Raw genomic sequence first — 26,205 nt, 5'->3', positions numbered from 1 at the left:
TGTGGTAATTATTGCTATTTTGCTTGTAAAGAAATACTGAGTCCTGAGCAGGAACTATAAATTACTGAGTATCGTACACTTAACGGGGAAGAGCATGCCTGCTATGCTGCACAGAGGGTTGGCACTTATTTCTACAGGGGGCTAGAATCAGAAGGTTTATTCAGAACAGAGACGATGTGTACTGTTGTGATTTGCAAACCATTTGTATGGAATTTGTATCAGCTGTACCTGATAAGGTCTTCCACCTTAAAGGCTGGTACAGATATGAGGATTCAGCTGATACAAGACATTTGAGGAGAAGAGGAGGGCATTATTTAGTGCACCTATGCAGAAGTGGTGATTTTCCTGAATTGATGAGTAACTAGGAGCTCCTGTTTCAATACTATATATAGGCATATTCAGTGTATTCAGTGAAAACTTTACCAGACTGAAATTTTTCTATTCAACATTTTCCTGAGAAACAAAAGATTTAGAAAACAAATGTGAAGAATCCAAGCAGGAGATTGTTTCTGAAGAAAACCCAGCGGCGTGTGCTGTAATGCCAATCTGCTTTTCACCATCTTTCAGTTCCCAAGCTGAGAATGAGGGTTTCAGAATCTGTGGCTTAACGAAATGCAGAAGGGAGTTGGGAACTGTTTCACTTTGAAATTGGCCTCCAATTTTATTTTATTTTTTATTGGAATGTGAATATTCTTTTGAGGTTGGCCATGATATTCTCAGCTCAGAAAAAAAAAAAAAAAAAAAAAAAAAAAGATTAATCCTACTTTTTGATGTTCTTCTCGGGAAAAAAAATTCTCTTTTAAACAGATGGTATGAATTTAATCCCTTTACATTTCATTCTCAAGGATGCTGGAACTACCGTTTGTAAGAAATTCAAGATGCTTTTAAAATGACAAACAAATACTTGATTCTGAGTTCAGGTAGGAGAAAGGTGTTGGGTTGGACAGGAAGAGATTCCAAAAGCAAAAAACCCATTGCCTGACTTTTTTTTTTTTAAATTTTTCCCCATCTGAGTGCAAAATGTCTGTGCACATTCGCATTTTATCGACAGATGATACAAAGCAGGTGAGCTGTTGAGCCTGATACTTCAGGAAACAATCGCCTTTCAAGTCCGTCACCACCTCTTTATGCTTTTCCAACTGTGTGTGTTGTGGTGCTGCATGAGCAAACGCAGGCTCTTCCCTTTCTTTTCCCCTGTGGAGTGGATCCCTGCAGGAACTGGCCTTTCTGTATTTAAATTGTTTTTTTCCGGTTGCTGGCAGGAGCTCTTAAAATACCTCGCCTCGCTCGTATCAAAGCAGCGCTAGCTCAGTGCTCAAAGCTGTGCCCAGCATGGGGCTGAGTGGTCTCAGGCTGTCCTGGTCAGGAAGCGCAGCAGCAGGCTGTATTTACCAGTTAGCGAGCTGCTGGAGGAGGCAGGAGTGGCATTTGGGAACCCGTAAGTCAGTGCTAGTGCAGGAGGAGGGGAAGGGGGAGAGATCTGACCTCTCTGAGTTGGACGATTCACCATGGCGTTGTGCGGTTTCACTGTTTCCAGTCCAAATGGATGCTCTGCATTGATTTATTCAATAAATGTAATTCATTTCTGATGCTGCCAAGAAAACAAAACAGATTATGGATTGGCTGGGGCTGTACAAACAAAAATGCAACATTACATTGTAGTTTCGAGAAGCAAACTGGATCCACTTATGTTTGGCAGTTACCAGAGGATGTAAGGAACAGGATGTAAACATCAGTTGTGTGAACAGCAGCTTTTCATCTTGGATATGTCAGAGTCAACTTCTTTGATCAGGTACACTGGGTTCTGCTCCTTCCAGGTCCTGTGACACCTGCGAAGTAATGAGTGGAAAAGATGAAACAAAAGCTGAGTTCGTGTTCCAGCCCTTTGAGGTGGCTGGCCACAAGCAGGCCACGACCCCCAGCATTATGTGTCTCTGGTATTTGGACTGCAAATGCAGGAAAGGGAGCTTGAAAAGGCATAATCTGGAGCTATGCAACAAAACAGGTAAAATATATTATGGTTTGCATGCCCATAGGAAAGGATTAAGGATGCATTCACATCTCTGATGAACTCCATGCACAGCACCATTTTCAAGTTGAGGCACTTAACGTCAGTACCTATGGTACGAATAAGATGTCTCATTTTTGGAGAAGGTGATCTACTCACTCTCCATTATAGCTGTTACAGTAATATATGGAAGAAAAAACAAGAGTGAGGATTTTAAACAGTACTTTTCAGAGATATCCTGTGGACATACTGAGATTTAGAAAGGTCCTTGTCATTCTGTTCAAGTTTCACTGATAACTAGTTATTTGAGGTGACTTTTTACCAAACCATGGGCATTTCTTCTTGTCTGTCCCCATACTCTTGTTTGGTTTGTATTTTAAATACAGTCCCACTAGAAAATTAACAGTTGCAATAATACACAAGTTAAACACCCCAAAATCTTTTAGCAAGGTTTAAGACCAGCTGCTGTCACTTTTTGAATAACAGCTAAATTAATGCATAAGTAGAAGAACCCTGCAAGAGCTGGTATTGTGGTGTAAAAGAAAGAGGTCTAATTACAAAGTAGACCAATCAAGTACTGATATAAAATGGTGGAGCTCTTTTGTTAGGAAACCTTTGCTTTCTTAGACCAAAAGAAACTCTAACCAAACATTGTTTTCTTTCTCTGCTAAATTAAACACATTAATTCTGTATTAGCTGAATGGGTGTTTACGTGAGTTAGTTGTTCAGAGTACTGCTCTGGAATCTCCTCTGTAAATCAAATATCTAGACTCATAGGATTATTCCAGTTTATCTGGAGAGCGCTCTCCAGAAAGCGTTTTTGTTCGAAAATGATGACTGAGTAAATCTCATATGATCTGCTGAATTTAACTACGTACACTATTAAAAGGATATGGAATGACCAGAGAGACATCCAAGAAGGAGGGTCATGAGATGGCTATGGTTGTCATCTTTTTTTTCTTCCCTATTTAGAAAGAAAATCAAGTCACCTCTTGTTTTATTCTTAGATCTGAATTATATTTTCTATGAACATATCTTTTTGTACAGCAATTTACAGGGTCCTGGTCCATAAAAGGACACCTGCAATACAGTTCTCTATACTATGTTTATTACCATTGCGTTTAATAGGCAATATATTGAGGCTTTTTGTTTGTATCTTTGTTTCTGGGTCTTACCAGGTCAAGAACTCTAGATGTTATATCAAATTTGGGACCAGGTTCAGCAGAGTGTGTCATGTCTGCTCTGTGTTTGAGTGTGAGATCTGTCCTGGCTGTAGGCAGCCTGGCCAAAAAACAGTAGAGGCTGGGTGTGCATTTCCAGGGCCTGAACACATGCTTTCTGCTGGACGGGTTGGTGTGGAGTGCTGCTGTTTTGAATGCTAGTGCTTCCTCCTTCCCATACCCTCATCCTCCTATTCCGTGAAAGGTAAAAAATGGTGGAAATGAAGCATAAAAGGCCCTTGTTTTGTAGCAGTTGCTATGGTAGTAACTGAAAATGTTCCAAAAAATAAAACACACGCTGTTTTTTTCTGTAGTGTTGGCACTTAAAATAGGTTCTTTGCTACCTTTAACAATGTCTTAGGAAAAAAAAATAATGTTTTTCAGACTTTTAAACTGTGATACATGCTACAGCATACCTGCATTGTACTTCAGGTTGCTGCATCCGTCCTTGGGATGCTGTGTGTGGGAACACATGCTTGCTGTATGTATAGGTGCAATTGGCAGAGGATGAGTTTCATTTGCTTCCAAGTTCAAATGTAAGTTTTGAGTAATGATTTAAACCCTGAGAATGAGTTGTCAGTTTGATCTGCCTATGTCTAGGAGAGTATGGCTTGTGTTTGTAAAACTGTGTTTAAGTTATTTTTGCAGTTGTGTGGCTTAATTCTGCAGAACCTGGTGTATACAAGTGAGTTTATTCATAATGGTTGTGCCAGGAAGTCATGGTTGGATTTGCTAGCCACTGAGCATGGCACTAGCAGTGTTCCTGAGGCAAGAACAGAAATACTTAGGTTATATATGACCAGAATCAAAGATAAGGATGGAAGAAGCTGTAAAGAGATAAGCACAGAAACTCGTGGGATTTGTAGTTTTTGCATGAAATATAGCACATGCTGTTGGCTCGATGAAAGGGCTTCAAAATGTCTGGTGCTGTCTTTCTAGAAGGGTTTGTTCCTACTGCAGAGCTGGAAGGGTGGCTTGAATCCCCATCTGCTCTTGAGCTAGCGTAGTGCCCATTAGGATGGAAGTGATGCAGTACTCGAGGCGTGAAAACCTGTGGTGAGCCAGGTTCTGACTTTCACCTTCTCAGTGCTGGTCTGTCCTTAACAAGGAATAAGGAATCAGTGTGTTCCCTCTTAATCCTCATGAGACCCATCCAAAGCAGCGGGTTGTGCTGTGCCTGCTCCTAGCATCAGCTGCCTTCTCCTCAGAGATTCCCAGCACCGCTCGGGAGCAGCAAATGTCATTGCCAGGAACGCGACACAGTGTTCCTGAAAACAAAAATGGACTCGTCCCCACTCGTTCAAAGCACACTTCTCTCTCGCCGCGTTTCTTCTCTGTGTTGTGGCATAGTGACTGCTGCAAACCTTCCAGTGCATATATCAGGTTACAGATGAGTGCAGGCCCCGTGGCTCTTGGAACAGCATGGGGCTGGTTTTGTTTACCGATGACATTTATCCTCTCATTTCCTTTTGGAAGCAAGACAGCTCCTCGCTGTCTGATGGGGAATATACTTACAGGACCTTCTTTTCATGCCGTAGCTGATGATAAACACTCCAGTGCACAGTGTCGTGTCTGCTTGCCACGGAGCTGCTTTTACCACTTTCAGCAGTCGGTCTGGCAGGAGCTGGCTTGGCAGGAAAGCAGAAGGGTTTCTAAAGTGCAATTATCTTCTCTTGCAGGAGCAGACCGAGAGCGGATGACAGCTAATCATGAGACGTACCTTCTCATGGCGGGCACGCAGAATGACATGGAGGATTGGGTGAAATCCATTCGCAGGGTTATATGGGCACCATTTGGAGGAGGTGAGTCAGCGAGAGAACATGCAAGGCTCCAAGCTGCACAAAGACATAGGGGCGATTTTGTCGTCTCTCGCTCTCAGCCAGAATTTGAAGAGGAGGAAACAAGAACAGTCTAGATCTTTCCAAAAAGTGGAACAGGTCCTTTGTTTTCACTTGCAGCACAGGCATCAGGTGTGTTCCTACACTAAGCACTCAATTAAAAGCTTTAAACTATCTGGAACTACTCTCCTTGATAGGGATAGCACAGGACAGCATGTTACCAAGGTGAGAGAAGTTTTCACAAATGTGACTTCTACGAAATCAGCTTTCCACTGGGAGACCTAGGGTAATTCCTTTGGTCACCAGCTAAGAGACGATCCATGTTAGAAGAAGCTGTCAGTGATTCTCCTGCCAGTGACAATGTTATTATAAATCTGTACGCTCTGATAGTGAGCCTTGGAGTATTAGCCACAAGCATTGTATGCTAGGCTTTTTCTTGTGATGGGCAGACCCAACAATTTTAATAGTACTGAATTTATGGGAAGAGCAACTGCATTGCATTGTGTGCTTTTTTTGCTCTTTATGGGTGTTGTTAGCATGGAAAAATAAGGCAGGGTTGTCTCTGATCATGGAGAAAAGCAGTTATCACAGAAAGCTGTGATTGGTGACTGCATACACCTTTTTATTTTCACCTGTCAGACACAGCACAGGAGAGAGGATGGGAGGGACTGAAGGAAACTACTGTTTTTTGATTAAAACTTTCCTTCTAAGCCACCCCCCATCTACTTCTGTGTTTTGTTCAGGTTGTTCAGTTCTTAGAAGGCTTTGTCCTCACTGGTGGGCTGCCCTGAGGGACTTGGTCAGCTGGGGCTTGCCTGGCACGTCTTCAAACATTTCTGTCTTCCTGTGGTTCCTCCTGGGGAAACACGTGCTGGAAAGATAATGCTAAGCAGTCATCCTGCTGAGAAGTGGTCTTATGTGTTGATAAGTTGGTACAGTCCTTGGCATATAGGTTTTGCAGGATGATGTTTTTAAAACCCACAAAGTGAGAGGTTTATCCTCAAAAGTGTGGTCTTCTACAGGCTTATTGAGTTGGTGTGGGGAGGTGGGAGGGCCATGGGCTTCTGAAGTTAGGCTAGGGGAGAAATGTACTTTGTATAGCACATGTTCATGTAGCACAAAGATTATCTATCCCCAACCTTCTGTTCATGAAGAAGGCCTCATGTTGAGCTCTTCAGTGTTCTCCCACTCGAGTCAAATGGCAGCGTAAGCTACTGCAGCAATGCAGACACTTGGGTGCATAACAGAGATGTATTTTTCACAGAGAGCAGCTCTCTCTCTGTGTTGTATACCTGTTTTCCACCAGCACAGCATCTGTCCATGCCAGACAGTGAGCTGCAGCAGCCCTGCAGTACTTGGGCAAAGGAGAGGTGTCACCATTTTACAGGTGGGGAGCTGACGTCTGGTGAAGCCGTGTTTCTAGCCCCCATCTGCGCAGAGGCTGTGACAGAGCTACAGATAGAAACCAAATCTCCTGAGCCCTGACCCCATGCTTTCTTCACCAGCCCCTCATTTGCTTTTATAGGGCAAGAGCTATTTCTGTTTTACAGCTGGGAATCCTTCCAGCCACCATGGAAACTCGCAGGACACCCTCATTGTTGTAAGAGTGTTTAATGCCAAATACTGAGAGAAGCACCTAGCTGAGGAGTTCACAAGATGATTTGAAAAAAAAAAAAAAAAAGAGAGAAAGAGAAGGGTGCAATCCTTAAATTACTGCTTAAATAAATTTGTAGTTGACACACTTATAAATGTGTTCTCGTTTCCCTATTGTATATCTTGAGCATATACACTGACTTTAGGATTACTTTATTAGGAAACAAACAGTTAATTCCTGGAAAACATGAGAATAGCCAGTATGTGATTTTGGGTTTAGCGTTTATGGAGAACATCTGACTCAGTACAAGGTAAAAGCAGTATCAAGGGAGGTGTCACCATTACGAACTGTGCCAATGCAATGTTCCCTGGTTGACTAACTATGGGTTATTTAAGTTGACGTTCTGAGATATCTGAAGTCTTAACAAGGACTGTTAGCTGTTCTGTAATCATGTATGGGTGGACACACTCGTATTTTTCTTACCTGTTCCCACAGGGACGTGTTTACAGCTGCTCTGCAACAGTCTGACCCTTCTAAAGAAGGGTTCCTCTGGCTTAAGGTGTTTAAGAGCCTGTCTTGATCAGCTGTAGCCTCTGAAGTTAAAAAATCTATTACATTAGCTATAAACAAGATATAGAAAAGTTGTGGTTGTGTAATAATGACTAACCAGTAACTAGTGCATTTCTTGCAACACAAAATTATTTCAGACAGCTGATTAATCGCAGTACCTGTTTTCTAGCTGCTTCCTAAATTTCAACACTTTAAACCACAATAGTCTGGTGTCATAAAAGTTGCGTGCCACTTTCATGAGCAATGTATTTGAATTTTCTGGTTCTTTTAAGCATTGTAAGCAACTTGTGTGTGTGTGTGTGTGTGTGTTCAATGGATGCCTCTGAGTCCTGGTGAGCCACCTGTACGTGAAGTTTGGCTTGCAGTGGAAAAGGACTCCTGGTACCAAGGAGCTCTGTGAATGATTAACCGTATCATTAAAATGTTATTTGTTAACCTGTGCTAGAAAGAGAAGAGGAGGGGAGGGAGGAGGGAAGCCGCTGTGGTGATCAGAAACAGCTTGTTTTTTGCACGACAAGCACAAGGTGACTGTGGAAAAATCTCTGTCAGGGAAGAGAAATGTAAATGAGCCAGGGCATGTAATGCCTGTTTGCACACGAAATTCCTTCCCTGATTAGATTTTAAAAGGCAGTTTTTTTCCAGGAGGGGAAGGCCTGTCCTCTAACTGCAGAGCCTGCGATGACGGGGGAGGGAGGAGGCGAGAAGGAGCGCGAGCGTTTCGCAGGGTCGTGGCAGGAGGTCTGGTACCTCCTGCGGGAGCTGGGCACAGCCTGCTTGCTGCTCGAGCTGCCGCCCGCCACAGCCGCCTGAAGTCAACTCAAAGTCACCTGGTGGAGCAGAGGCAGCCGCGCTGCACCAGCAGCAGCAGCAGCAGCAGCAGCAGCTCCCTCCTCTCCGCCGCTTCCCTGCACCTGCTGCATGCGAGGGGCTGGCGCAGCGGCGGTGGCTGCCATTGCCAGGCGTGGGACCGGGAGGGAGCGAGCAGAGCATCCCCGTGTGGAGGCATGTATTCCTCGGCGGCAGCCCGGGATCCTGCTGGCAAGGACGCCTTGCTGCTGCTGCATCTGACGTGTTTCTCCCACGGGAGCTGCTGGTAGTTCGAAGGCGGTCGGACGAGGAGCCCACGCGGACGTCAGGGAGCCAGGTATATAAAAGGCCTTCGGAGAGGAATCCGCTATGGACTGAGAGCCCTTGGGGTGAAGGGGCTGCTTTTTCCGCTCCTCCGTTGCAGAGAAAAAAGGAGCCGGCAAGGGGTATCGTATCCCAGAGGATTCTTTGGTGGCCTTTTGGGTATTTTCTCCTCTTTCTCCTTGTGCACAGCAGAGCGCTGACCTTTTCCCGTGGAATTGGAGTCTCTGCCACTCCACCCCCTGTTCCAGCTGGGAGGACGAGGTCTTTCTCCGCCTCTGTCTGTGCGGGCACTTCTGTTTGAATGGAAGATACATCTTTCTGCTGAAACTCTTTTGTTGTGACATTGCATAATAGACGGTTGTCTTACCGCAGGAAATAAAAGAAACGAAAGGAAACAGAGAGACGGAAGGAAATTGTTCCCTAAAGCAAAACTGAAGCAGGGAAGAGAACACTAAAATTACTTCAAGCTTTCTCCAAGAGCTAGAAGACCACTAATCTCCTAGCTCCAGAGGAAAATACTCTATTACAGAAACTCCTCAGCAGTCAGTAACGATGAGCAGCCCTGGTGTTTTGTCTGGATGCAGCTGCTAAAGGAAAGCTTTGGAGGGACGTGGGGTCTCTGGCCTGTATGATGCCTGAAGACAGAAATGCTGGAGTCCGCAGCCCAGGTGCCTTAGCGGCACCTCCTTTCATTCCTAAAACTACTTATAGGAAAATTAAGCGGTGTTTTAGTTTCCGTAAAGGTAGGTCTGTTCTCTCACTCTGTTCTGCTTTGCTAGTGAAGCCAGGTTTCGGAGAAGTCATGGGGGCTGCATGTGCAGGCAGATGAGAGCACCGAAACAAAAGGCATGAAACAATGCAGATGCTGACATTTCATGAATGATTTATTTACTTCTTTGTTCATTTGTTTGTAGTTGGCCAGCTGATACTGTCTCCTCTACATAATAACCCATGAATGATGGGCTGCCTGAAAGAGGTGGCTTGAGACAAGATTATTGCAGAGCTTCTGAGCAAAAATCACTGAGAGGAGCTGGGGAACTGGACCTGGGATGCTAACTGCTGCCTGGCTGGCTGGCAAAATACCGGGGAAAAGAGTTTGGGTTTTTATCTTGTCTGTGTAGGAGGCAAGAAAAGAGGGAGTAAAGGAACATGATAAATAGGTAAAAGTGCATGTGTGCAGAAGAACAAGTCCCTGGATTCAGAGATTTCTGATGGACTGAAGTGGATCCTTACAGTGCACTGTCCTGCTGCAAGTGCTGCATTGCCACTTGATTCTGCTGTCCTGCAGCCTGCACTTGCCCTTCCACTTGCTGCAGAGAGATTTTTTAAGGCCAGTTTTCTTCTGCAGTGCATGTACACCTGTAGAGGCAGAGCATGGCAGTGCTGAGGGGAGGAAGGCAAAGAGGAGGCTGGCTTTCAAAATGTGTCAGCTGGAAGGGAAACACATGTCTGGGAGCGATACAGCAAGTGATGTAAGGTACCACGGTGCTGGGGCTGAGGGGGGGAAAACTACCTCTGTGGTAAGGATAAAAAATGTGGGTGGGGAAAGAGGGAAATGTTGGTGCTGCCTTAGAAACTGTGCTGGAGCAGGAAATCCAAGTGTAAGGGCTAAACCGTCATGTTCTGAAGTGTGAGAAATGATGTTACATGGGGTTTATACGAATACGGTCATCACGTGCTCCTCCCTGATGTGTCCCTCCCTGCTGCCATTTGTCCTTTTGCAAGCCCAGCAGCTCTCTGCTTGCAGCACTCGGTGGTGATGTAGTGACCTCACTGCTTTTGAGGGTGCTGTGTGCAGGCAGGGACAATGCCCTGAAACGAGGAATCACAACCAGTGGGGTGCTCCCTGCAGAACTAGAGCAGGGATCAGCTATTGCCTGCCCCTGACATGGCACCGAAAGCTGTTTGTCCCCTGTAACCTCCTCCTGAGGCCAGCGTTTTCCATGCTTGCTGGAGTTTCCATGCCCAGGAGGACGTGGATATGTCTGTATCAAGCGTGCAAGCGCATTTCAAGGTGTTGGTGTCAATTAGAGCTGTCTGTGCCCTGTTTGTACACCTAACTATTTGAGAAATGTTTGGAAATTTAATAAAGGATTAACTGATAATTTTGCGGGCAGCTGCCTTTTTGCCCCAGGGCACAGCCTTAGCCTCTCCAAGAAGACCTCAGCTGTTTACTCCTTCCCCATATGTTTTGATGCAGCAATTCTTTGTGTCTAAGACCCCAAATGAAGCTGCAGCACTTTGGGCAGAGGACTGAATGACAAAGGCCATGCTGCTCATTTGCTTTCCTCTAAATATCATTTGTTTCAGTTCCTTTCCTACACACATGTTCTGTCAAGAGTGTTGCTGTGAGGTCCCTAGATCAGAGAGCTCAGAATGATGGTGCACATGTTTAACGAGGTCCATGTCCCACCGGAGTCAACAGAAATATGATCATTAATTGGACTTTCAGTTAAGCCTTTACAGTGACTTAACAGGCAAATTAAGCCAACTACACTCATCTTACTAATTGGCTTCAAGAATTCTTGTAACTTCATTTGCAGATTGTATACTTAAGTGTAAAAATGGTCAAAGCTAGCCTTCTGCAAACCCAGCCCATACACTTAAATAAAACAGATAAATAAATTCTAAGCTGTGCAATACAACACAGCAAGGAAAATTAACAGGGAAAGCCATTGGCTGCTCACTGGAAGAACTACAGGGAATCACAATATTGTGACATGACAGAGACGTACCATCGTGAGGATGCAAGTTGTAGAACCCCTCCTGGAAATCCAGATGAAAGCTGCATGGTGTTAGGCCCTGGAACATGAAATGTCCTTTGGAGGAAGGTCACGTCATAGGAGAAATGGCTGCTCAGAAGGTGGCATCTGAACAGAGACAGAGCCAAAAGTCTTTTAAGCCCAAATCGGAGAAGATGCTCTCTGCTTGAGAAGCATCGTGGGAACCTCCTGAGGGGGCACACAGTAAGTGCAGAAAGGAATGGATACCCGAGGGTGACTTGCTACTGCATGCAGCGGTGAGAACGTCGGCTGGCATGTGGGTGACCAGTTTTGGAGAAGAAAGTGGCACTGGCTATGGCCAGAGAAAGAGTAGCAGCCCTAATCCAGCTGTGTTAAGCTCCTGGTGATGTTTTAAAATTTGCCACGCTTCTTTTCTAGCCAGTAGTTATGTCTGCTCTTCTTTCAGACTTGTTTTTTCTAAGCAGTAAACTCTGTTGTGCAGCTGTGCTCAACTCCAGGGCAGGGACCTTATCTCCTGCTGGCATCACATTGACTGTGGGGTAGGAGAAGGCTTGTAGGTAAGAAAATGAGTGAAACAGGAACAAAATTCTGCCGTTGCTGTGTGTTTTTTTTTTTGTTTGTTTGTTTGTTTTTCCCCCTCCTCTCCTTTACATTTAAAACATCTGTAGAGAAGAAGGAAATACTGCCTGCATTTGATCCACTCAAAATTGCATGTAGTGCTGGGGAACAGCAAAGCAGAAAGCTGGTAAGAAAATAACAATTTAAAGCCCTGTATGAAGTGTTATGCGGCCATGCCAGGGCTTGTTCCCTGTGTTGCTGTTGAAGACCCTTCCCCTGATCTTTTATTTTCAATGTCAATTACTGATTAGAGTTTGAGGGGTGCCTCAGGTACTCTGCTCCAAGACCAGTTCCTTAGTCCTTAACTGGCCCTTTCTGATCAGTATGGTCCATAAACTAAGGGCATGTTCTGGAAGGAGGAAGATCCTCTGCTGCACAGTGAGGGAACACGCTGTACAGGCTCTGTGTTGAAATTATCAGCCCCCTGGGCGTTATGCTTCTGAAAACGTTGCTGCTGCCTGAATTGCTCAGGGGCAGCATGGAAAAGGCAGAACCTTCTGGTTCACCAGCCATGTGTGCTGCGGTAGGGCTGGAGAGACAGGCGGTTGTTTTCCAAGTGATTTGTCAAGGAGCAAGGAGCCGAACTGCTGCCTAGGTCTTCTCCCTCCTTTCTTCTTGCTGGATTGGAGTCAATAGATTTGAGATGTGACCCTTGACTGTGTGCGGTAGTTACAGAGACCATTGACTAACAGCATTCTTAAATTTTGAAAACATGCTCTAACTCTGAGTATGTACCATTGAAAATACCACAGCGCTTTCACAACTCTTGAGCAGACACACACAGAATTTAGACAGAGCACTGCAGTGTCTTTCATGAGCTTTATGGATATCCGTTAGCCTTGGAAATCCAGTTTCTCAAAATGTTTACAAAACTTCTGCCGCGGGAATGTTCTAGTTAATGAATAACCACTCAGCATGCCCTTTGCTAGCATGTGATTTTCCTCTTTGATGTTATGCGTGATCTTGGCTTAATTGGATATAGCCCTAAAGACCTACAAGGGCCTCTCTGAAAAAGCAGTTCTGTTGATTAAATCTAAAGACTGGTCAGAACTGGAAACCTGTACATTTCCCTGCCTTCTTCCAGTTGTGGGGAAGACAAGCAAGTTGCTGCCGTGTGAATGCCAAATTTGCTTGTTTTTGTTGCTTTCTTCTCTGACACCCTATCCACAGGTCAGCATTCATGCATCTGTGCATTTCTGGATTTTAGAGAGAATGAGATTTAGGAGAACTTGGGTTTGGATTGCAACACGAGGGCTCTTTTATTTCTTTTTCCATGGAGGTTTTCTTGCTTAGTTACAGTGTTATAAGTTGACTTCAAAAAAAAAAAAAAAAAAAAAGCAAAAAACAGCATTTGAACTTAAATCTGTGGTTTTGGTTATTCTGTTGTCTCTGTAATTTGGACCATCATTTCACAGCCTCTCTGCAGAGGAGATGCTAGGAGATCAGCATCTCAGTCTTCATGAACCATTCATCTGCGGTGTCTCTGGTGTAGTCACTTGTGATATAAGAGGAAATAAGGACCTTAGAAAGAGACAGTGAAAGAAAGGGAACCTTTACAGGGCAATGATCTTGGCTTTTATTCCTCGACATTGAAAAACCCAACATAAAACAAAAAGATGATGAACAAGGTAAAAGTTAGGACAAAATTAGGTGGAAGCAGAGTTGTCATGTTTCTGCCTCTTCTGCCCCTGGCAACAGAGTACTTTTTCCATAAGGCATCAGCCTGTAACTTCAAGTCAATATTTATGCAGGCTTATCACAACTAATTCCTTTCATGGCTAAGTGTTGCTCGGTGTGGTGTTCTGTATTTATTAGGTGAAAGAAATAATTCCTTTGGAGAAGTTCAGTCTACACTTCAAAACCACACCAAGCCTGCCTGAGATGAATTCCAAAGCCAACCTGGAAAACAGAGTATAGTAAATGGTGACTTTAAAGCTCTTAATGCATGACGTGTTGATTTCCCATTGATTTCCCATGAGACTGAGGTCTTTAGGTTAGTGCATATTTTTTCAACATCACCACCCTACCTCTGAGCTTCTCAAAGCAGAATGTGGAAATCCTCATGCCTCCAAGGCAGATAAACGATTGTCACCATTCACATAGTTGGAGAGCCAACTCTCTAAGGCTTCATCTGGGATGTGGGCGGTGGTGTGCATAGACCCCTCTGGCTGTGAAGATAAACGTGACCAGACTGGATGCAACTGTGTTCTGAAGGTTGTGTGGGATCTGAATCCAATCCGTCAAATCTAGACAACTGCTGTGGTTATTCTGCCTCTCCCCCAGGCATTCCCAGCTGTGTGTATTTTAAGTGTCTCAATAAAAGTCCCTTAATTTGCAAACCACCTTATTGCAGTTAGTAGTAGAAATACTTCAATGTTTACACTTTGGGAACCCAAATCGGGACATTTTTGGCCCTGATTTCAATGACATTGTTTTTCTTCACAGTGGTCATCTCTGCATCATACCAGGTTTTATTTTTCCTCATGTATAGTTTGTTTTTTAAAGCTTTTTCTTCAGTATCTGTGATTTGCTGCTGTAATAAATTTAGGGACTTCAGGGGACTGGGATGGTTAGTGGATGGAGCGGGAGTACAGGGGGTGTTTTCCTCCATCCCTACAGTGCCAGGGAGGGGTACAGAGAAGACCCAGAAAGTCCACCTGATAAACACATGGCTCAGAGGCTGGTGCCAACACAGAAGTGTGTTTTTTTTTTGACCATGGGGCGCTTACTTGGCATCCGGCCTGATAGCTGCAGACGGGTCCCACCTATCTCTGAGGGGGAAAATGGATCCTAGCCCAGGAGCTGGCAGGGCTTCATTGAGAGGGCTTTAAACTAAGTAAGAAGGGGGGCGGGGATGAAATGAGGCTCATTAGAGATGAGCCCGGGGGAGAGGGCAATGGCCCAATTGAAGTGCGTCTACACTAATGTAGTATAGATGCACTAATGGGCTGTGCGCTTCGTCACATGGTCTAAAATTTTGGGTAGACCTGTGTGGCACCATGAGTTGGACTTGATGATTCTTATTGGGTCCCTTCCAACTCGGGATATTCTATGATTCTATGATGCACGCAGCACGGGCAACAAAGAGGAGGAGCTGGAAGCCACCATGCGGCAAGCAAGCGATGACTTGGTTGCCATCACTGAAACGTGCTGGGACCACTCTCATGGCTGGAGTGCTGCAATGACTGGCTATAGGCTCTTCAGAAGGGACAGGCAGCACAGAAGGGGAGGTGATGTGGCTCTCTATATTATAGAGTGTTTTGATGTTGTGAAACTTGAGGCTGGGAATGATAAGGTTGAGTCCTTATGGGTTAGGATCAGCGGGAAGGTCAACAAGGTAGGCATCCTGGTGAGGGTCTATTATAGGCTGCTAAACCAGGATGAGGAGATGGATGAGGCATTCTACAAGCAGCTGGCAGAAGTCATGCAATTGCCAGCACTTGTTCTTGTGGGGACTTCAACTTCCCAGACATATCCTGGAAATAAAATACAGCTCAGAGGGAGCAGTCTAGGGAGTTTCTGGAGAGCATGGAAGATACCTTCCTGACACAGCTGGTTAGTGAGCCTACCAGGGGAGGTGCCCCGCTAGACCTGTTCACAAACAGAGAAAGACTGGTGGGAGATGTGGTGGTTGGGAGCTGTCTTGGGCAGAGTGATCATGAAATTTTAGTGTTCTCTATTCTCAGCAAAGTCAGAAGGGGGACCAATAAAACTGCTGTCTTGGACTTCTGGAGGGTAGATTTTGAGCTATTCGGGTCACTGGTTGGCAGAGTCCCCTGGCTGGCAGTTCTGAAGGGCAGAGGAGTCCAGGAAGGCTGAGCGCTCTTCAAGAAGGAAATCTTAAAGACTCAGGAGCAAACCGTCCCCATGCACCCAAAGACGAGTCGGTGCCAGCAGCATCCTGGCTTGTATCAGAAGCAGTGTGGCCAGCAGGGCTAGGGAAGTGATTGTCCCCCTGTACTCGGCTCTGGTGAGGCCGCACCTCGAGTACTGTGTTCAGTTTTGGGCCCCTCGCTACAAGAAGGACATCGAGGTGCTTGAGCGGGTCCAAAGAAGGGCGACGAAGCTGGTGAGGGGCCTGGAGAACAAGTCCTACGAGGAGCGGCTGAGGGAGCTGGGCTTGTTCAGCCTGGAGAAGAGGAGGCTCAGGGGGGCGACCTTATTGCTCTCTACAGATACCTTAAAGGAGGCTGTAGTGAGGTGGGGGTTGGTCTATTGACCCATGTGCCTGGTGACAGGATGAGGGGGAATGGGCTTAAGTTGCGCCAGGGGAGTTTTAGGTTAGATCTTAGGAAGATCTTCTTTACTGAGGCACTGGAATGGGCTGCCCAGGGAAGTGGTTGAGTCACCATCCCTGGAAGTCTTTAAAAGACGGTTAGATGTAGAGCTTAGGGATGTGGTTTAGTGGAGGACTGGTTAGTGTTAGGTCAGAGGTTGGACTAGGAGATGTTGGAGGTCTCTTCCAACCTAGATGATTCTGTGATTCTGTAATACACATCTAAGTTGGTCGTACCCATTTCAGGTATTTTGTACATGAATCACTCCTTACTTTCTCTGTGAGTTCAAAAATGCTGTGTAGCACTACTTCTGGGCATCTCAATGCTTTATGGTTGCCAGCTGTTTTCAATATTCTACAGCTTGTGTTGGGATGCATCAGCAACTTATAACAACACGGGCATTCTTTTTTGCTCCCACCGCACAAACCCCCTTATTCTAGTTTTATTCATTATGTATTAGGCATGCTTTGAAAGCCAACTCTTAAAAAAAAAAAAAGGCACTATCCCAAAAAATGAAGTGATGTGTTTTGACTATAGTGTCATTACTAATACTAGTTTCAAAGCAGTCTGGTAGGTTTGAGAACTTAATCTTCCTTCTGCAAAATGTGAACTGGTCTGCAAAATGCACGTTATCGAATGGAATGTTAGCATGGAGAGAAGAAAGTAGAGCTAATAGGATAGAGCTTACTTGTAGTAAGCGTACTGTCAGCAAGCGTGAGTTGTAATTGTATGCCATATAATTGGAATATTTGTATTTTCCACTGATTAAAAGAATTGAAAATTCTTGTGTCAAAAGCAAGAACTGTTGAAGGAAAGCTCTGAATGTACATTCATGGGACAAAATAAGGAGAGAAGGATCAAATTCTGCACCTAAGGAGGAATAACCTCAGGGAAACAGCTCCGTGGAAGAGAACCTGGGTATCCCAGGGGACAGCGAGTTGGACAGAAGACAGCAGTGGGCCTGGCAGCAAGGAAGTCTGACTACAAATTGGGCTGTATCAACAGGAGCAGAGACAGCAGAGGGAGGGAAGCAAACCTCATCTACTCGGCATTTGTTAGATCCTATTCCAAATACTCTCTGTTCAGCCAAGGGGCCACCAAGGTGCTGGAGCTGGAGCACACACTGTGCGAGGACAGGCAGAGAGAGCAGTGTGTGTTTAGCCAGGAGAACGGGCGGCTTTGGGGGCAGCAAAAAGTGGCTGACTCAGATAGTAAGAGAAAATTGTCAGGAAGATGGAGCTGGGCTTTTCTACAACAGTGGGTGGAGGGAGGCTAAGAGACCACTGGCATACACTGAACAAGATAGTTTCAGACAGGCTAAAATAAGGAAAGGTGTTTTACCTTGACAGCCAAGTAGTAGGAACAGGTTGCCCAGAGAGGTTGTGAACCTGGTTGTGAAGAGGTTTTGGAACTGTCACGTGCCATTTCCTTTATCTGCTTAATGAGCTGTACCACACGGTTCAAGTGATAAAGAATCAGAGCTTAATGAAGTTTTTGTGTCATCCCAAACCAGAAAAAGGTTTGGATTTGTTTTAGGGGTAGAACAGTAGAAGAGGGTCTTTCTGAATTGATTTCCCTAATGGAGCTGAGTCTTTAGATGAAGGTCTTGGGTGCAATTCCAAAAGCAGAAGGGCCCTTGAAATCCCCGAATTCCTAGAATCACACTGATTCCTTAACTAACTAAACATCAGACCTTCTCCTTAATTCTGCTTCATTTAGAAAGAGTCTAGAAAATGGGGGGGACTTGAGGATGTCCTCAGTGTTGCCAGCAGCAGCCCTTGACTCAGGGAAATACGAGAAGCCCAAATTCATATAATACTTTTGTGATGCCCTGGGCGAGTTCGTAGGAGATGAGGAGGGTAAGTAAGAAATAAGAAAACATACTTAATGCCCTCTGCCAGCACAACAAAGCTGAACTTCAGGGACACAACTATTTTACATTAGTCAGTATCCTTCTAAGCTTGATTGACTCTGAAATTTCAAAAATTCCTTCTTGAATCAAAATTTTTTTTTTTTTAAAAGAAAAAGAAACAAAAACTTTTCTTTGAAAAAAGTTGTCTAATAAAGAGTGACTCTGTAATGTTTAGTCACTTCACCTACTGCTGTTTTTGGCATCCACATGTGTGAGTACCATGGAAATCACAAAATGTGCTTGCTGCTCTGCATCTCAGTATAATTTGTGGATGTCTTAGCTGGACATCGTTATTCTCACCAGTCATTTCCTGTGTTAGCATAAAAATAATTGCACATAAAGGCAAGCCCCAAACCTTCAGTGTGGGTGACTGACAGCTTGCTACCTACTTGCAGTAACATCCCAGAGCATACAGAAGGCAACTTTCAGCACAAGGACAGGCAGGAGTTACCCTTCTTTTGTTGCAGGAAGAATGTACACATTGAAGGGTGCTCTGAAGGACACTTTGCTCTGCATCCTACCTTAGTTTTTGGTTACTTACATGTTTACGTATCAGTGATTTGTGGGTGAAAGAGGTTCTTGGGGCAAGAGGCAAGAGCTGACTGGCTCATCTGTTGGCTTTCGATAGAAAAAACAAAATAACTGTTCTCCTTGCTGCGCATTTTCAAACTGGTAGGACCTGTGTGCTCACTGCAGGGCAGAATTTGACTTACTGCTTTTTTTGTTTGTTTGTTTTTTTCACTTTCTGTCATACCTAATTGCAAAAGCAGACTTTCAGTATAGGTAGTTATTTGGTATTTAGTTTCTTATCATGGCTGCCTTAGAGCTGTTCATTGTGTTGCTATATATAGCAATTGAATTGCCTTGCTTCAGCCCCAGCTTCAATCAACAAATGGTCTCAAGGGAGAACTTCCATCACAGATGATATACCTGAACATTGCTGTGACAATGCTTGTGATGGCTGGCTCTGCAGTTGGAAGGGGAGAGGTAAAACAGTTACAGAAGAGGAGTTGAATTTCTGGTGTCCACAATGGTATCCTCTGTTTGGGGTTGAAGTTAATTTTGTTGGTAAAATTCCATGTTTTTCCAAGGCTAAAGCCAAACACTGGTTTCCTGCAGTTTTGTCTGACGTGGTTTTGCCTTTCATTTCTTGATCTTTTTTGTACACACAATTTATTGTTCCTAAAGTGATAATGCAGCTGGTAATAAATTGTAGGAGAGGTCTTTGCTTATGTTGTGAAATGCAATTAATTGTTTGGTTTAGTATGAACCAAATCTCGAGTTATATTTATCTGTGTTCCATGTGTAAAGGTAATATTTATATGTAATTAAAACTCATACAGAAACTACCTAATTTTATACGCATCATTAGGCACAAGCTAAGAAAATGGAGATTCACTTTTGAATCAGAAGGTTTGTTGACAGAAAATGCTATTTGTAATATTTCTCTGTGTTTTGTGCTTTTGGTCTGAAAAGTCACTTCAAATTTATTTATTTATTTATTTTTAAAGAGCATTTTAGAGCACTATTGTATAATATGTCATCATCACATTTATGTGACAGCATCAGATGTGAGATGCAGGAATTTATCCTCAAGAAAGGGGTGCATTAATTGTCCATGCATTGAAGTGACCTGTAGATTGCATGGGTTGCAGTGAAAGACACAGGCTCCTCGTGTGCTTTTTGTGAATCACAACCATGTCACATCTCTCTTTTATGTAGGTATTTTTGGCCAGAAACTAGAAGACACTGTCCGATACGAAAAGCGATATGGGAACCGCCTGGCTCCTATGCTGGTGGAGCAGTGTGTGGATTTTATCCGGCAGCGGGGGCTGAAAGAAGAAGGCCTTTTTCGGCTGCCTGGGCAGGCTAACCTTGTCAAGGAGTTGCAGGATGCATTTGACTGTGGAGAGAAGCCTTCTTTTGACAGGTAAAATCCTCCAGCTGTCCCCCACGCCCTGAAGCCTAGGTAGGACACAAAGCGGTGTGCTGTTCTGGCAGACCCAAGGTGCTATAAGACACGTGGCAGTGGTGATAGAATGTATGCTTTTGTACTTTTTTTTCTGCATGTTTCCTATTATCACTGTAACATTTTATTTTTTTTTTCTGACTTTGATGTCTGGTTTCAAAGCATTTCTGGAGGAGTTCCATTTCTGAAATGCTGGTTAGGAAATGTATCATTAATGGTTTGGCTTAATCAGAAATATCTGGATTTCCTTGATCTTGGTATAACTCAAAATGCAGTGTTGGTGCTGGGATTTAGTCAGTACCATAAAGGAAGAATTTGTTTTATCACCAATTGCAATATGTTCTGTTACCTATAAAACTGAATGGAAGGGAAGTCCGATTTTGTGTGATCTTTTATCATTTTGAGCCTCTTGCTTTAAAAAACAAAGGCTGCTGTGACTGTAATCATAAACCCAAATGATTTTGAGTGTCCAGGTCCAAGATGCGTTCCAGTATTGATATAATTTTGCAAAGCTATTAAGAATTTTATGGGCCAAAAACGCAGTCCTATTCACACATCCTGTAGATGGCTTCAATCTGTAAGATCAATCTTCTGGGTAATTTCAGCTCTTCTGAAACAACAACTGCAATAGTTTGTATATTCAGAAGGCATACAGTCAAAGAAACAGAACCAGTTGATTACAAATGCCCCAAAGCCTGCATTAAGCTCCGTATTAAGAGTTAGTATGATGTTAATGAAATTCCGGTTTAGGGGATTGTGGTCCTCGATGTGTGCTGTAAGTAACACCCATAAATACACCTCCAAAACGGATTTGGGATCCTTCATTCCCAGCAGGGCTCTAATCTGAATTAGGAGGAGGAAGAGGCAGGCTACATTTATTCTGTGGGACCTTTGATAGCAATCCAAGTAATGGGAAGGAAAGCACAGCTTGATTTTTAGTGCAAAAATATACCATGATATGAACCTGTTTGCTGGAAAACATTTACCTCCTCTTCTTCCCTACTTCTATGAAGTAGGCAAATTTAGTATGTATGAAGGTATATGTTTCACAGATGCACAGAAGGCAGACATCTGTAGTCTGTTGTATCTTGAACAGTTTCCTAAGTCCTGATGCTTAGTTTAGGAAATGCCAAGAATTTATAATTGTGTGGAAAAGCAAAGTGATTTTCTTCATACGAGTTTTATTAATTCCTCATCAGAAGGTGAGAGTTAGGATGACTGACCAGAAAACAGTTTTGTGGAGCTGGAAGACTCTGGGAAGTGATAATCTTACCCGGTAAACGTTTGAAGCATGCTTACAGACTGTTCAATTATAGCCTAACTTACCTAAAAACAAGAAGAAAATTATAGTAATTGGGAACCTGCTGGGTATCTTTTCCTTTCTTTGACATTTAGCTAAATATTGCTGGTCATGTTCCTGGCACAATCTCTACCAAAGGTACAAGTGGGCAAATGCTACGGGCAAATGAAACCAAAGGTTATTTTTTCAATGCCTGCAAGCCAAATGATCGTGGAGGAAATGCTTAAGAAATAGACTGCCCCCAAGCCCCAGGAAGATGATGTACTGAACACCCCACTGAGACGTGCAGCTTGAAAGAGGTGCATAAGGTCTATCTATTCAAAGCAAATGAGACCAGAGATGAGCTGCTTAAATTATTTTTGCAAAGTTATTTAACAGTGTCTGTAGCACACACTAATGAGACCCAGGAACAGGCACGCAGGTTGAGCTTTAGCAGATGAAATGGAGAAGAGAGTTTAAACGCCAGTGCTGTGAAGTAAGCACGATCTCCACTACAGCAAAAAAGAAACATGAGCAGGAGTTAGCTATCAGTCTTTAGTAGTGCAGTTCTGCTTCTGAAGCTGAGAATTTATAGAAGACCAGCTTTGTATCCCTGTGTGTCCTTTTTCGAAGGGTCCTTTTTCTGGTTACTTTTTCACATTTGAATTTGGAGGTAATGTGTGACTTTGCTGTAGCAAATGGACCAGAAGTCAGGCGGATTTAATCTCTGCTCTCACCTCTGCCACTGGGCATCTACTTTTTTCCTACAATCTTTTGTTTCAGTTGTATGCTTTGGAGTTCATTTCACAATGTTGAAAGAACACCTACATATTACCTTAGTTTTGGGTAGCCTTTCTTTTCCTTGTGCTGAAGAGCAGCATGTTCTCTGGGTTTGATGGAATTGGTATGGCAAGCTGAGCTCCTGGAAAGTGGCCACAGGCTGAGAAGTTGCTGTAGAGAAAGGAGCATATGTTAGGGTAGGGGGCTGTGCGTAGTTTTTGTCATGGAGTTCGAAATCCACTGGGTTTATTCTGTAATTATCTATTTGTAGTCACCAGCCTGGTAGTGCAAAATCTCCTGGTTTTTGTTTATTAATTTACATTCCCTCCTTCTCATACATCAGTAGTAATAATGATTGAGCGTTTAGAGCTTGGCTGACAGTTTTGTTGATGGGACAAGAAACACAATGGAAGCCAGGTCACGCTTCCATAGCAGTGCCGGGTCACCAGCTTGGACTGGGAGAAAGACTGGCTGTTGTCATTGGGGCTGGAAGTAATACAAAGAGCTGATGTTTGAGTAGTTTGCCATTTTTCATAGTGACATTTTTTCTGCATGTAAGTACACGTAGGTGAAACAAAGACTTCAGAATAAATGAAGTCACCGTGAAATGCGTAGGTATGCAGGTGTATGGGTTTATGTGAGAAATTAGATTATTAAATAACCATTCTTATGCTTTGTTAGCTGATTCTGTACAATTCACAACTTGTAGAAACAAAAGGAAAAAGAAAGGTAAGGTTTTACAGTTGTGATTAGTACTCTTTTAATATTAAATTTCTATTTTTGGGAGATGGAGTTCAGTTGCACAGATATCTTTTTTTGCGCAGTGGCCTTGAGCGTAGCTGCTGTCCACGGTTCTCTGGATACACTGCCCTTATCCCCTCCCGTGCTCCTGTCCGTGCCCGTTTGACAAAGACAAATGAAAGCAAACAGGAAGAGCACGATGCATTTTAAGGGAGCAAACTAGCCTTGCTCAGAGGATAGAAAAATTGCAGCCATGTTTTGTAAACATGAGACACATCTGACAAATTGTAGCTCTGTGAGTTAGCAGCTGGGTGTGCTGTTGCTGGTCAGTTACAAAAATGCAGTGAATCCAGGACAATTCAGAAAATAGCAAAAAATCTTCACATATTAATTTGAGCTTGATCTTATTTTATAGGTCGATAAAATGTTGCTTAAGAATTGTGAGCTTTGTGTACACAATTCAGTGAGAGTGGAGCCAATATTTGAAATTTCTTAAACTTGCAAAAGGACAAAACCCGGTATCCAATCTGAAACATCCAACATCCCACCTGCGATGAAAACTGGCACATCAGCATTTACATTTCTTGTGGTCTTGCAAAGGGGAGGTACAGTGCAAAAGCAGAAAAATGCTGATGCCTTTTGTATGAAGGAAAAAAAAAAAAGAATAATGAAAAGTGTATGACAGTTTAAAAAAATCAAATAATATCCCACTCCGTATGTATGTATTACATACACATCCTATGATATCTGCTTTGAGGAACTAGCACTGGAATTAGTTAATCACGTGAGCTCACTACTATTTGAAATATCCCTGGTATTTGCCATCTCTGTGTAGAATTGTCCCCTCCAGGGAATCCATTTTGCTTGCCTTTGGGGTAGGTTTCTTTCTGCTTGTGTGGCTTACATTTTAAATTTGAAGTCCCTCAGCTGCATTACAAATCACACGTTTGTAAAGATACGAAGTGGATTATGACTATTTGTTCTGTAAAATTAGCATAGGAAATATGGCACTGCATAAGGAAAATAGCAATAAGGGTTCATTTCGCAATTTTTACACATAAAATTTGATTATTCTTTTTATATTATCTCTTTCCTTCTACTGTTCATCACAGTTACTGCCAGAAGACATGAGAATTATGATTTCTCAGGGAGAAAAAATATTTGAAGTGTCACTGAAACAGATATTAATACTTACGTGACTGATCTATGTATGTGGCTTGGAATTTCAAACTGTTATTGTTGATATGTATAGCCCAGTAGTTTGCTGGGGTTTAGAATCGCATTGTTTACCTGCCTGTGTTTTTGAGTATGCACAAGAGAAGAGGCAAGCACACACTTGCACATTTAGCAAAACAAAATCCCTTTTCCATTCTCTCATGCGTATAGATCCCTTTAAAAGAGAAGGCAGTAGGTGATAGGACAAAATATTCCTTGTTGCTCTAGTCGCCGTAGCTGTCAGCTGAGAAAAGGATATGTAAGTGGCAGGATGTGATGGCTGGCAAATATTAGCCATTATTCACCGCAGTCAAACAATCCAGAGCATGGAACTAGCACATTTAATCTCTGTACATTTAATCACCGGGATTGTCAAAGAAAAACAGGTGAATGATGAGGATGGTTCAAGGTAATATCCTCGGTGTCAGAAGGACCACATGCCCAAGTCAATATACAGAGAACAGCACTGTCTACCAATCGTTCCTGCATCCTCCCTCAGCAAGGGCATACTCAAAGCATACCATAAATTACTTTCAACTCCAAAATCGACCTGACTGAATGATTTTAGGGAGGATTCTTCTCCACTGGCTGTGTCTGCACATATCCTGAAGCCCATGAAAAGTGCATGTATCTGAGGGAAGACAGTGAAGACAGTCTCCCTGAGCATGCTCAGACAGCGAGGCAATCACATAGGGCTTCTGAGATTTTTTGCTTCTAGGACTAAAGCAGCCCCCCTGTGTAGCAAGGCACAAGAACACCAACCTCATGTACAGCAGGGCATGGGCACCCCCTCACTGGCTCTGTGAGGGGTAATGGGGACACTCAGCCTTCCAGGCTTGGTATAAAACTACAATGCTGATGCAAAAGAGAGAAAGCAGGTGTGCCAGTTCTAGATTCAAGACTTCTCTGAACAGTGGACATGGGGACAGCATTTTCCAAATTGCTGGAAAAGGCAACTTGATAAGGACAGCTGATTGTATTTTAAAACTGTTGAGCAGACAGAACAAGGGAGACTCTGAAGAAAGTACAGCTATAAAGAAATATTCTGGTCCCTGGTGGAGTTATTATGGTGTGTTATGTATGTCTTTTCTGAATCGAGGTACAACAATTGAATGAAAAGCCTGGAAAAACAAATGTTTTTGTAGCATGGAAGTAATTGTGCTTTCCAGAAAACCTTACTTTTTCAGTCCTCGGGCAGTGATCTATCAAGATCCTCCACGGTTTTAGGGCTTAGCAGTTCCCAGGAAAGCTGTCAGAGTTTTAGAAGGCGACTATATACAACATTTAAAAGCATAATACTGAAATACTTTTATCTTTTTGTTCTTTGTAATGTGTTAGTATTATTGTAGTGTATGGAAAGATGTTCTGGAAGAGAATAAGACAGACCTTTGTTTGTTGTTCCTTTAATTATCATTAAGGCATTCCTTGCTGCTAGGCAGCATCCCCCCCAACCCCAGCAGAGGTCTGCGATGCAGAGGAAAGGACCACTCTTCTAGGCACTGCACAGGCCTTGGCACTTAGTAATCTATCTAGGAGGCCAGCCTAATTCCCTTTACAGTCTCATGCAATGGGAGCTGTCTTTTTGGGGGTGCACTGGCACTGTGAGGGGTACAGGTAGACATGGACTTGGATATCACTAGTTAAGAATTTTCTTCATTTTCCAAATACAGTCCTCTGTGTAAGAAGTTGTTTAGAAACAGTTCCCCACAAGAATGGGGCTTTATTCCTTTCCTAGGGGAAAAAAGCACAGTAATCCCTACACAAAGCACTTACGTGAAATGAAGTTTTTACTAGAAAGCCAGTTCCTGCCAACACAAATGGCCTTAGGCTTGTGTAAATTCCCATCCGTTTGTGCCTGTGGTGTTCCAGGCTTCCTTCCCTGATCCTCGCAAATGACACCCTGCTCATCGCTTGTGCATCTGGAGCCACTTCCAAGTCTGCTCTAACCCCGGCCCTCTTCCTACCCAGCTAGCAGAAATTACCTCTACATATGGCATGAGTTAAGAGACCTAATCTAGCAATTAAATACACGTTAACAAAGATATTCTAGTGTGATGCAAGGGTCATTAAATCCGTTTAATTGGTGTCCTGTTGTAGGAGTGTGTGGTTTTGGTTATTGGCAGTGAACAAAGATTTGTAGTTGCTTTGCATGAATTTCAGTTTTGGAAATGGAGTTGCTCCTTAACCTTTGTGAAGACACCTGCTTTTCACTTGTTGCTGTGGGGCTGTAATTTAAGAAGGCAAGAAAGGGCATTTTCCACTACCAATGGCAAGTTTTTAGGAAAGGATGACATTTTGTAAGCATGTGG

At 43.5% G+C, this 26,205-nt stretch overlaps 1 protein-coding gene across 6 annotated transcripts in view; it reads left to right on the top strand.

The window, feature by feature from the left end:
• The window catches only part of ARHGAP24 (Rho GTPase activating protein 24), a 143,136-nt gene that overhangs the window by 101,975 nt on the left and 14,956 nt on the right, over positions 1-26,205 (top strand). For 4 of the 6 annotated variants that reach the window (XM_068680544.1, XM_068680549.1, XM_068680547.1 and 1 more), the window contains 2 exons: positions 4,908-5,030; positions 19,635-19,842. In XM_068680544.1, the coding sequence (XP_068536645.1) occupies positions 4,908-5,030; positions 19,635-19,842 (331 nt within the window). Of the gene's footprint in view, positions 1-4,907; positions 5,031-8,327; positions 9,105-19,634; positions 19,843-26,205 lie in introns of those variants that run through there. The other 2 variants (XM_068680546.1, XM_068680545.1) reach the window with 2 other exon arrangements.

The sequence above is a fragment of the Anas acuta genome, chromosome 4 (genome assembly GCF_963932015.1).
Source record: "Anas acuta chromosome 4, bAnaAcu1.1, whole genome shotgun sequence".
Classification (NCBI taxonomy): Eukaryota; Metazoa; Chordata; class Aves; order Anseriformes; family Anatidae; genus Anas; species Anas acuta.
The sequence above is the reverse complement of the archived record's forward strand: the minus strand, read 5'-3'. Positions and strand labels throughout refer to the sequence as shown.